This window comes from Propithecus coquereli, unplaced genomic scaffold, assembly GCF_000956105.1.
Source record: "Propithecus coquereli isolate 6110/MARCELLA unplaced genomic scaffold, Pcoq_1.0 Scaffold209, whole genome shotgun sequence".
Taxonomy (NCBI): domain Eukaryota; kingdom Metazoa; phylum Chordata; class Mammalia; order Primates; family Indriidae; genus Propithecus; species Propithecus coquereli.
The window spans coordinates 4,741,646-4,754,984 of record NW_012145967.1 but is presented as its reverse complement, the minus strand read 5'-3'; the positions used below and the strand labels follow the sequence as shown (position 1 = coordinate 4,754,984).

Below are 13,339 nucleotides of genomic sequence, written 5' to 3'. Positions count from 1 at the left end.
TATAATTAGAGGGGAAACTGCTAAAATTTAAGTTTTAATTACAATGATCTCAGTGCTCATTTTAGGCTGTCACTTTACCTGCACAGATGTCTATGAGGTATCTACTTGATTACACTGATATTTGCAGAGCTATAAGATGTAGAAGCCTGGTATTCTATACCTCAAGTATACTAATCAGCAGAAAGAACAAGTCAGTGCCATCTGTGGCCTGTGTTCTCCCGAGAAAGGAATTAAGGAACACCCACTTTGTGGATCCAGACGGTTGCGGAGAGCACCCCACGTGTCAAAAGAGCTCGCTGTATACACCATCATCATTATGGGGCTACGACCCTGAGAAAAATCAAGTGGCAATTTAGAAAAGTTTATTACAATTAGAAGCTTGAATTGTTTGGAAGGGAGCTGTTAAGTCTGGTTCTCACATCCCCACCCTTGGCAACTCAGAGCATCCCCTCACCGCTCACTAACTCTGAGTTTTACTCTGCCATTCTCACAGTATTTTCCTGGTCTCATTATTCCTCTTGTTTCACTGGTCTTCTTGCCCAAGCTTTGGCAAAATCAATTGCCATTTCAACACTGCCCTTTCTAGAACTTTCTAGAAATAGAATCTTTTCATACGCTTGAATGACCAGAGTAGAGGTCTAGTAAGGAAGTGCCTAACACAAAGGAAGCACTAAAAATGTTGAACAAATGAGTACCAAAAAGGTTGAATACCAAAAGCAAGAATTCTCCAAGCCCAGAATTGCCACACATGCTCCAGGTCCCACTCTCGACCTTGCCATCACTGTGTCACCTCTCATTCCTTCACCACTGGGACCTGCTAGCCTGTCTGTTCAGGCTGGACTCCATCATTGACCCATTCGATTCTGCTCCTTCTCAAACTATAAAGTTAGTCAGTCCTTTGAATTTCTGCTCTCATTACTGTCACAACCACCCACTCTGGGGCCCTTCCAATGAAGCCCCTGCAGCAGCCACGTTCATGCTGAAGCTTCCAAATGCTTCAAAGAAAGTCCTAAAACACTGCCAACTTGATCGACCACAAATTCACGTGATCTGACCTTATCTTTATCTATAGTTCTTCCTGGGAACTTTTATATTAATATTTAAATTTTTTAAAACTCTATTGAATTCCAAAAATAATGTTCTGAATCCTTTAAGGCTAATTAAACTGAAGCCATGTGGCTCAAGCTCCTCTCAATCTCATAGAATCCCCAAACCATAGAACTATGGTCTGAATGTCTGTGTCCTTCCAAAATTTATGTTGAAATCCTCACCCTCAAAATGATGGTATTAGGAGGTGGAGCCTTTGGGAGGTGATTAAGTCATGCACGTGGGGCCCTCATGAGTGAGATTAGTGCCCTTGTAAAAAGAGACCCAGGAGAGCTGCCTGGCCCCTCCTACCATGTGAGGAAGCAGCTATGAATAGAAGGCACCTTCTATGAACCAGAAAAGTGGGCCCTAACCAGACACTGAATCTGCCAGCACCTTGATCTTAGACCTCCAAGCCTCCAGAACTGTGAGAAATAAATTTCTGTTGTTTATAAGCCACTCAGTTTATGGTATTTTATCATAGCAGCCCAAATGGACTAAGTCTCATAGATTCATACAATAGGAAGGATTTTTTATTTGCGCTTTTCTAGTGTATCACTTCTCACTTCCTGTAGGCATTGTCATCTGTAAATACTGGAACACTTATAGGCACTTTGTGGCCACTGCCCTTCATCTTTGTCTGATAAGGAATTCATTGCTACACAAGGCAGTCCATTCCATTTTTGGAGAATTCAGATTGTTAAAAATTATAATCCTTATAATGAGACAATGTATGTTTTCTCATTAATTTTTACCCATTGAAACTAATTCTGCTCTCTAGTACTACAAAGAGTTTCCCTTTCACATGGAAATACTCTAAAATTTTGAAGATGCTCACCAAATGAGTCTTATTTTTAATGTGAGACTCACTCCCAGTTCCTTGAGTTATTTTTACATATCCCTACCCATATTTCCTGGAAGTATTCCACTTTGTTAAAATACCTCGTAAGACATGATGCCCTGAGCAGAAAAAAAGAAAAAACAAATGCTTCACATTTGTTCTTGCCAGTATGGAGAAATGTGATAATGTCATTTCTATCAACGAAACTCAAGTTTTCAAAGTTATTGGAAGTTGATGTCACTTGGTTCAGGTGAAGCATGCAGTCAACTGACTTCCAAAACCCCTTTGATGCAAAGTGCCATCAAGATAGCCCTCTTCCTTTCTGCATTTTGGCCCTTTAACTTTGCTGCCATCATTTGGTTTTTAACTTTAATGCAGGGGCTGTACAATTACTCCATGTTGATTGCAGCCTACTAAGATGCAGAAGACCCCACTCCTTTCAGCATTCTCTCGTCTGGACCCTTGATAAGATAAACCTCTCTATCTTCTCTCTCTTTGTTCAGGAGAATATCAATCAGGACAAAGGCAGCAACAGAGCCCCCATGCACAGCGAGCAACCCTAGATGCAGCCTCTGTAAGGGCAAGGAGTATGTCTGTCTGATCACCGGTATATATGAGGACTCAAAAAAAGTCCTCATTCTGATCTTAATTTGAAACCTCTAACTTCTCACCTAGCTCAAGTGTCAGGTCCCCGTTCACTATGTGAGCTGTACTTTATCCAGCTTGGAGAGGATTCTCTTTGACAGAAAATACAAAAACAAAACAGGGAGTCAGAAGCTCTGTTTTCTCCCTATATTCAGTTAATATCGCAACATCTACCCTAAGAATTGTGGTTCTCTCAAGTTGTTCTCTGTCTTAGTCAAGTCTAAGAAATGCACTGGAAGCAAATTACAACAGACTTTATTTAATGCTGAGGGCTATGGGCAAGATATTGTGGGCATGCGAATTTGATTTAGTCGAACCTAAAGCCACTTAGAGGAGGTATTTCAAGGGCATGAGAGATCCAAATTTTAACTGAACTAATCACTGCTGAGAATTTCCCCAGCAAATGAGTGAAGAGGTCCTAGCACGGACAAGAATCAAAATGTCTCCCAGCCCTAAAGTGTCCGTACCTGAATTGAAGAAAGCTCTCGATAAGTTTCTTGCTTGATATTCTTCATGTGGACAGTGGCAAGCACTGGGGAGGGAAAGGAGAAACTCTGCATGTGCCCTGCTATGACCACTACAGAGCAGGGCAGAAGACACCCTCACCCCCCAGGGCCAGGAGGGACAGTGGGCTCAACACCTCCTGTACATGCCTCTCACAGTCATTTCCCATTGACACGCTTGTGGCTAGCTCTGATGTGATCCTACATACACTTGGATCCAAACATGCAACATACAAAGGGCTTTCAAATACATCCCTTCATTTAGCATTTGCTATGAATGACCCAGAGAAGTAAGACTGGCAGTTAAAATAAACCACATCACACTGATGAATAATGCAGGCCACATGAGGAAATCGAGCCCAGAGAGGTGAGTAACCTAAGACCTAAAACTTGGCTACAGGTCTCTTGACCTCCAAATCAGAACACTATTCTGACCCTCCCACTACAAGATGAGGAAGGGTCACCAAAAAGCCTGGCTGAGCGAATGGCAGAGGACAAGGCACCTGACAAAATTGCTTGGGTTCAAGAATTCCAAAAGGCACTATTCTCTGGCTCCATTTGTCTGCATGTTACCTTTTCCCATTTTTCTGTGTATCAACTCACGTTGCTCTTTGTAATCCTATTCTATATTTCTCTGCTGCTTTTATTTCCTGGGCTTATTTATCCCATGAGCTTCTGGGGCTGGGTCCACGACAGGACAATTTCTCTGACACGGCATCCACTTCCCATGTCAATGACAGAGTTGCCTTTATTCAAGTCCCAGCCAGGCCGCACCCTGGGCCCCTAAGGGGCTGAGGGGGTGGAGTGAGTGTCCTGCATGGTGCACGCCCAGGGGTAACATCTGGTGGGGCAGCAAGGCCTGACTGGCTCCTTAACTCAGGCCTGCTTTCACCTAAGGACAACCGGGCCTCATCCATGGAGACGGGAAGGATGGCACAGCACAGGGACTCCCATTCTGTTTCAGACTTGACTAATGGAGGAACTAGGGCAAAACCAAAACTGTACCATCTTTTACGTGGCCTCTTCTCAGTTCTAGTCCACTATCAGCAGTCATGAGCAGCACCTTGATCCCTCTTTTCACCAGGGCCTACGGAGAAATTCACAGGGAGGTAAATGAACTGTCTCTGGCCCCTCGGGACTGCTCCTCTCTGGAAAAAATTATGGCAATAAAAATACTATTAATAGAGAGAAGCTGAGAAATGGAGAGAAAGGTCTAATTCCCCATCCAGCTACTTATAAGTTAGGAAATTAAGACAAAAATCTCATCCCCACTTCAGCCACACTCAGCAAGGCCAAAGTGACAACTGAAATTTGAAACCTAATACAAGAGGCAGTGGGATTGTTTGCATTCGCCTTAATATAGTGCTTTCCCCTGAGGACCTGAATTCTGGATTTTCTCCAGTGTATCAGAGAGCTTAAGGTGAACAGTCTTCTCCACATTCTCACCCAAATTAGCCACATCCCATGGGCCCAATACACAAGAGGCCTTTGGGGACACATGCGCAACTGTGGGCTTTCCTTTGGTCGAAGGCAAAGGCAGGCAAGTTTTGGCTAAGTCCAGCCACAGTCACACTTTTTGCTGCATGAATCTTTAATGTTCCTACTTTAACTAAAAAAAAATTCTAGATAGTTTGTAAATCCAAGATAGAGAGAAGAGGCTATGGGACTTATCTACTTCGTGGTAGAATCCTGGGAGTGTGACCACGGGTACTGAGATAAGCCAAAGGTACATCTTCCTGATCTTTCACATCAGAATATCCTGAAAATGAAAATATTCCTGCAATTAACCCTATAATCCTTTGTTAGGTATGAGGAAGTAGTTTGTTTCTACTGGACTTTTTTGAAAAAGAGGGGAGGCAGAGAAGTGATTCTGAGAAGAGCCAGCATGTCATATACCAATCAGTGTCGCCCCACTCCTCTACCATGGGTCCCGTTGGAATACCATGAGTCAAGTGTCTAGCCCCCATGAGCAACATGGCTCAATGGCAGATGATCATATCACTTATCCTACTAGACACCTGAGAAAGAAAGAGGGTGGTAACAATTATTCTAGCATCCTGGGGGTGTCCTGGACAAACCAGGACACATGGTTCATAATTCATAGGGATAGTAACAGGTTCCACTTCTAGGGATGATGAGCTATTTTTGTTTCCAACTGCTATTGTTTGCATGTGCCCCCAGAAGTTTGAGCGTTGGTAACCTGGTTGCCATTTTGGTAGAGTTAAGAGCTGGGGCTTTTGGGAGGCAATTGGGTCATAAAAGCTCTGCCCTCATGAATGGATTAATGCATTACCACAGAGTGGGTTCATTATCATGAGGGTTTGTCCCCCTTTTCTGTCTCATGTGCTCGCTTGCCTCCTGATGCCTTCCACCACATGCTGCCCTGCACCAGAGGCCAGCACCATGCTCTTGGGCTTCCCAGCCTCCAGAATCATGAGCCAAATAAACTTTTCTTTATAAATTACTCTTATAAAATTCTTTATGAAGTATTGCGTTGTAGCAGCAGAAAATGGACTAAGATACCAACTAAATTTCTTTCTAATTACAATTATACAAGCTGGACAAAATACTTTTCAAAAACTTCTTTGGAGACACCAGATATGTAAGGTAGAACTTGAGGAGCCAAGGTCCCAGTGAGAACGGGAGGCTGGCATTTGGCACTGCTTTTGCCTTAAGACAGTGGCTGATTCCTAAAGCATCAGCCAGGAATAGTCTGAGAAGCTGAGCAGAGATGCCAGCAGTTTTACAAGACTTGGGGAAAGAAACTACAGTTTGACGACTGCCACAGGTTAGACACCATGGCATTCAGCTAGAATCTACAGGGCTATCCCCTGGGAATAAGAGTGAACAAGAACTAGATTAGCTCACACACGGATTGAAGCTCAGCTTCAAATCATTGCAAATATCTGCGAGAAGCAAAAATGAATCCATCTGGAAGATGATCAAGAGCCTCAAATGATCTCAATGTTTTCATAAATAAATGTCTGACGTTAAATTAAAAAATTATTAGGCATACCAGAAGACAATACTTTACTGAAACCATGAGAAAAAATACAACAGAAACAGATCAATAGGAGCTCAAATATTAGGTTTATTAGACACAGATGTTGAAATAATTATAATTGATGTGTTCAAGCAATTAAATAAAAAACAGAAAATTTTGCAAAGCAATGAAAACTCTAAAAAAGAATCAAATAAAAATTCTAGACCCAAAAATTAAAATATTTGAAATTAAGAACTTAATAGGATGGGTTTAACATCAAATTAAACAAACCTAATGAGAAAATTAATGAATTTAAAGATAATTTAGAAGAAATCATCCAGAAAATAGTATAATATATATGTGGAATATAAAGAAAACATCTAAATTTGTGAAATTGAAATGCCAGAGGAGAGGGGAAAGAAAACAGAGCATAATTGCTAAGAATTTTCCAAAATAGATTACAGATTTCAAGCCAAAAATTAAAGCGTGCAAAAAACATAAGCAGGATAAGTAGAAAGAAAACCACACCTAGGCATATCTTAATAAAATTGCTGAAAACTGAAGAAAAAAGTATTAAAAGCAACCAGAAGCAAAGAGACACTTTACCGTCAAAGGAACAATAATTTTATTGATAACTGACTTCTTAACAGATGTCAGAAGAATGCCCGAAGAAAGTAAGTGCCAACCTAGAATTGTACTTAGAACAAAAATGTACTTCAAAACTGATGGTGAACTAGACTTATTTTCAGACAAACAAAAGGTGAAAGAATTTGTCACCAGTATACATGCAACAAAGAAAATATTAAAGGCAGAGAGGAGGAGGGAGGAGGGGACGGGTATTTGTATACACAAGGAGTGCAATGCGCACTACCCGAAGGATGGACATATTTGAAGCACGGACTTCGGTGGGGGGGGAACCAAGGGCAACACATGTAACCTAAACGTATGTACACCCATAATTTGCTGAAATAAAAAATAAATAAATAAATAAATAAATAAATAAATAAAGGCAGAGAAAAACAAGAGAGATGAAAGCTCAGAGATGCAGAGGGTAAAAGCAACAAAAAGTAAACTAGATGGGTAAATCTAAATGAGTGTTAATTCTACATAATAATAAAAATGACAATAATGTTGCAGGTCTAAAATATATATATAACATTAGATGAAATGATAACAATGGTACCTAAGGTGGGAGAGAGGAAAATGCAATTAACTGTGCTAAGGTTCTTGCTTTGCCCTGGAATTGGCAAACATTTCAACTTAGATGTTAACAATTCAAGGATGGAGACTGTGATCTGTATGACAAACATTAAAAGAATAGTGAAAACGTATAAAAAGCCAGTAGAGGAGAAAATGGGTTAATAAAAAAATAGTCAATCCAAGAGAACACAAGAAAGAAGAGAAAAGGGACCATAGAACAGGTAGGACATATAGAAATAAAATGATAAGATGATAGATTTAAATGCAAATACAGGCCGGGCGCGGTGACTCACGCCTGTAATCCTAGCTCTCTGGGAGGCCGAGGCGGGCAGATTGTTTGAGCCCAGGAGTTCAAGACCAGCCTGAGCAAGAGCAAGACCCCGCCTCTACTAAAATTAGAAAGAAATTAATCAGCCAACTAAAAATATATAGAAAAAATTGGCTGGGCATGGTGGTGCATGCCTGTAGTCCCAGCTACTTGGGAGGCTGTGGCAGTAGGATCACTTGAGCCCAGGAGTTTGAGGTTGCTGTGAGCTAGGCTGACGCCACGGCACTCACTCTAGCCAGGGCAACAGAGTGAGACTCTGTCTCAAAAAAAAAAAAAAAAAATGCAAATATATCATCAATTACATTAAATGTAAACAAACCAAATACTTTATTCAAGAGACAAGAATTTTCATGACGAATTAACAAAAACAAATTCTAATTACATACTACTTTAAAGACATGTACATTAAATCATGGATACAAAAAATTTGAAAGTGAAAAAAAAATATGTATCATGCAAACATCAACTAAAATAGAGCTATGATATCAACAGAAAGGAAAGATATTCTTAACATCACTTCTTTGCCTTACACTAGAGTTATGCAGGTAGTTTCCAGTCCCTTCTCTAGAAGGTAAATGCATGCAGAAATTAAACTGGACCTTATTCATCTTCATATCCCATGGTTCTATGAAACCTACAGGTACTCAGGATATGTTTGCTCCACAAACAAATGGCGAGAAAAGAAGTGCGTAAATATGGAGAAAAATTAAAAAAGCACTTACCTTTTTAACGTATGACATGTACTTTTTATCCAGATAATATGAACCATATTCATTTTCGACTTGCACAGCAATGATGGGACCTCCCTGGTTATACTGAAGGTCAAGGAGATGAGAGTTTCAGAGTGAGGTAAGGGCGGGAAAAGACTGGATTTGCTGAGTTTACTAAGCACACACATATCTGGAGTGCCATAAAAATAACACACTCCTAAAGCCAACCTCAAGTTGCAATACAGTTCTGGCAATTTCTCTCACACTAAGGTAGCAGTCACCTCGGGGAAGAAGTCATATACTCAGAATCCTACATTTCCCAATATTGCTTAAATAATTAACTTCCTTTATTTTTTCCCTAATTCAATGCATTAAGCATGGGGCCTCAAACTTTCACAACCATCTTTCCACCTGAGCACTAGTGACAGCATCAATGACTAAGGTGTCTGTCATCCTTTCTAAGGGTTATCTCACCTCCTGTGTGCTGGATCTCATCTCCTTCCCACTTTTCAGGAACGTTGCTCTTTGGTGTACCCCTTCTGTCTTCTGTATCTTCATCTCTTTCCTTCGTGAACCTTTCTCGTCATCATTTAAATTGACTTAAGCTTCTATGTTTTAAATAACTTTCCTGGACCACTCCCCCTCCAGTTAGCATCCTCTTGCCCTCTTCAGCTTCATGGCCAAACTTTGTGAATTATTTCTGTACTCCCTCTTGACCCATCCTCCCATCTACTCCTCTACTCACTGTAGCCTCACTTTCATTCTTTCCATTCCACCTAAATTGTTAGCACTCACCTTCTTTTTACTAAATTCAATCATGAAATTTTAGTCCTAATGTAACTGTTCTCTTAGCAACATTTGATACTCTTGGCCATTTCCTCATTCATGAAACCCTCTCTTCTGCTGTCTTCTGTAACCCATTCTCTCCTAGCTCTGGTTACTCTTCCTCAGACTCCTTTGTGGGATCCTTTTGTCCTCTTAATGTTGGTGTTCCTCATGGTTCTCTGTTACTCCCAACTCTGTGTTGATCGCAGCCCCTTCTGCCCTGGTGATCATGTCCTTTGGCAAATATCTTTAAACCCTCCCTCCTTGTTGTCCCTTTCTGTCAATGTTAACATGCACAGTTATCCCCTATCTTTATAGCTCTCTCAACCCAAAATCCCGGTCAGTTAACGTATCTTTTCTCCCTATCTTACACCTGTCACATCCTAGGCGAATTTCACTGTGCCCACTTTGCACTTCCTCAATCGACTCTCAGAACACATGAGACAATCATGAGGTACCCCTCCCAGATAAGAAAAATATTGTTGACACTTAAGAATTAAACTCATGCCAATCATGCAAGTAGCAATCTGGGCAAGACCCGGGACTATGTGTATGTCTGACTGAAGTGTTTGCACACCAAAAACCGATCACCATGAACTAGGAGAAATTTTAGATGCAGAGAATTGAAATGGGAGGATATTTAGCAAGGAATAACTGACTATATTGTAAACGCTGATAAGGAAGAAAAAAAGACACAAAGCCTAAAACAGTGTTTCTCAAATCTTTAAATTACATATCCCCTACTGACAAACATCAAGCAACCTTTTCAAAACCTGCTTCTCCCCTCCCCTTTCCTATCCAACCAATGAGGAACCTAACAGACTGGAAAATAGAAAAGAGGAAAGATCCAGAAGTTGACAGTACCTGGAATTATCTGAAGCAAGAGACCCTGAATCTGAAAAACGCAACTGAAAGTTCTAAAAGAAAGGTATTCAGTTGTAAGGAAGTGGTGATTCGTGAGGCCTACAGAATGTTCTCAAGACCTCCTAACCTCCTCAGGGCCTGGTTTCATGCTCACTAAGCAACTTGCTGATTACTAATTTAGTTTTTCAGTCAAGATTTTCAAGACTAAGAAGTCCTGAATTAGGGATGGGGTGAGCATTCTAGTCTAGCATTGTTCAGTAGAATTTTGTGCAAAGATGAAAATGTTCTATATTCACACTGTCTAATATGGTAGCAACCAGCCACGTGTGGCCATTGAGCACTTGAGATGTGGCTAGTACAAATGAGAAATTACATTTTTTATTTTATTTAATTGTAATTAATTTAAATTTAAGCAGGCACATGTGGCTATGGCAATCATATTAGACGGTGTAGCTCTAGTCTCAGTAAAGGCCAATCTCTACTACACTCCACATACACATTAATTTATGTTCTTAAGTCATGAGTTTCAATGGCTTCCTTGAGTCTAATTAACTCTGAGACACTCATAGTGTTAGGAACCAACTCTGTTCCCAGTAAATTCACACCATGTGGAGCCTCGTCCTGGCCATATGCAAGCCTTGCCATTGCCTCCATTCTATCTACAATGTCTCCTTCAAATGATCCCTGTGAGGATAAAATATGCTAAGTAAATGTTAATTACCTAGACCAAAGCTTGACACCTAATAGATGCTATTAACTTGTTACTCCTCTCTACTCATTTTCTACCTAGTATATAGTCCATTGTATGTTTTTCAGCCATTTTAGAAATATAGTGGCATGTTATGTCCACTTAGAAATATAGTGGCATGTTATGTCCATTATGTCCACTTAATACCCAATGGTTTTATTGCAGAGAGGTATATTAAAAGCTAAGTAAATTGCAACTTTTACAAAACCACTGACCTAAAGTCATCTGTATAAGCTTCTGTTTGTGAAGGACTGACACATGTAGCTATCATTAGGAGATAAATGAAGACATTTTGAGGATAATCACTAATTTCCAATTATGGCAATAGAGAGAGCAAGTGAATAATGGACAAGACAAAATAAAAATACACAGAGTGTAGTTCCAAGTGTCCTTCCAGGAAAAAGGTAGATCTAAGTATGTGAGTGTTCAGTTAGGCAGCAGGTGCAGGAAAGGCATAAAAGAAGAGCAATTAAAATCTGCCATTTTACAATAAGGAATTGGAATTAGCTGTTGCCTATGCTTCCTGTTCCTGAGCGTACAGAAAGTAAGTTAGTCCTATCCAGGAAACTAATCCAGGCAATCACTTCCATTGGTCTTAGAGATGGGGGAGTGGGTTTTACCTGGAGTGGTACTATCCTGGAAATCAGCTTGTCAAAGTAGCGATTCACTGCATTAGTGAAGCCCTTGTACATTGTTCTCAGCTTCATTTTCGGGTCTTTGAGTAGCCAGCTAAGATTGGAAAGGCGAGACACAGACTTGGGATGGGAGACAACAATGAGAATGTTCAAGCATAGGAGGCTGGAAATTGCAGACAGCCCAGATTTGCACAGCCACACCAGAACAGCATATTGTGAGGGGTTAATCCAACTTTAAGAAAAAGCAGTTGGTGCCAGTTACAAATAGCTCAGCACCTGGGCCATCATCTCTTTCCTCAAAATGTAAATGGAGGTTGTATAAAATGACATGATCTAGAGCAGAGCTCATCAAACCACAGCCCCCAGGCCAAATCAGATCTGCAGTCTGTTTCTGCAAATAAAGTTTTATTGGCACACAGGCACACCCATTTGTTTACATATTGTCATGGTTGCATTCATGCTATACCAGCAAGATGGAGTAGCTGCAGGAGACACTGTATGTGGTCCACAAAGCCTAAAATATTTACTATCTGGCTTTTTTATAGGAAAAGTTTGCCAATCCCTAGTCTAGAATGGGATTTTTTTTTCAAAAAATTTAGGGGTACTAGTGTTTTTTGTTACATGGCTGAATTGTATCATGCTGAAGTCAGGGTTTTCAGTGTACCTGTCACCAGAATAGTGTACATTGTACCTGAGAGGTAGATTTTTATCTCTTATTCCCCTTCCTCCCTCCCTCTTCTTAGTTTACAATTTCCATTATCCCACTTTATGACAATATGTACCCCTCGTTTAGCTCCAACTTATAAGTGAGAACATGAGATATTTGTTTTTCCATTCCTGAGATAATTCACTTAGGATCATGGCTTCCAATTCTATCCAAGTTGCTGCAAAAGACATTATTTCATTCCTTTTTATGGCTGAGTAGTACTCCATGGTGTGTGTGTGTGTGTGTGTGTGTGTGTGTGTGTGTGTGTGTGTGTGTCTGTATATACCACATTCTGTTAATCCACTCATGAATTGATGGGCACTTAAGTTGGTTCCATATCTTGACAATTGTGAATTGTGCTGCGATAAATATTCGGGTACAGATGTCTTTTTTATAAAATGACTTCATTTCCTTTGGGTAGATACCCAGTAGTGGGATCGCTGGATCAAAGGTAGGTCTACTCTTAGTTCTTTGAGGACTCTCCATACTGCTTTCCATAGTGGTTGTACTAATTTATATTCCCACCAACAGTGTATAAGCATTCCCTTTTCACCACATCCGTGTCAACATCTGTTGTTTTTTTGACTTTTTAATAATGGCTATTCTGATGGGATAAGGTGATATATCATTGTGGTTTTAATTTGCATTTCCCCAGTAATTAGTAATGCTGAGCATTTTTTCATGTTTGTAAGACCCCAAAAGCAAATACAGCAACAGCAAAAATAAGTAAATGGGACTTAATTAAACCAAAAAGTTTCTGCATATCAAAGGAAGTAATCAACAGTAAATAGAAAACCTACAGAATGGGAGAAAATATTTGCAAACTATACATCTGACAAAGGGCTAATATCCAGAATCTACAAAGAACTCAAACAAATCAGCAAGAAAAAAAAAATAACCCCATCAAAAGTGGGCAAATAAATGAACAGATTTTTCTCAAAAGAAAATAGAATAGGATTTTTATAAAGCTATTTATAAGTTAAAAAAACTCTTTAATGAATATTATTCAGCCATAAAAAAGGAACGAAATACTAATACATGCTACAACACAGATGAACTTTGGAAATATCATGCTAAGTGGAAGAAGATAGACATAAAAGGCCACATATTATATAATTCCATTTATATGAAATATTCAGAATAGATAAATCTGTAGAGACAAAAGGTAGAATAGGAGGTGCCAAGGGCAGGGGGGAAGGAAGAAAGAGGAGTGCCTGGATGTCCTTTTTGGGTGATAAAAGGTTCTGGAATTAAATAGTGGTGAT

General features: G+C 40.0%; 1 protein-coding gene across 1 annotated transcript in view; it reads right to left on the bottom strand.

Moving 5' to 3' along the window:
* The window catches only part of LOC105810320 (beta-galactosidase-1-like protein 2), a 74,771-nt gene that overhangs the window by 45,949 nt on the left and 15,483 nt on the right, over window positions 1–13,339 (bottom strand). Inside the window, exons 5-9 of the mRNA XM_012644276.1 lie at window positions 11,354–11,462; window positions 8,309–8,401; window positions 4,081–4,162; window positions 3,040–3,104; window positions 246–330 (exon numbers count right to left, since the gene is read on the bottom strand). Coding sequence (XP_012499730.1) covers window positions 246–330; window positions 3,040–3,104; window positions 4,081–4,162; window positions 8,309–8,401; window positions 11,354–11,462 — 434 coding nt within the window. The remainder of the gene's footprint in view (window positions 1–245; window positions 331–3,039; window positions 3,105–4,080; window positions 4,163–8,308; window positions 8,402–11,353; window positions 11,463–13,339) is intronic.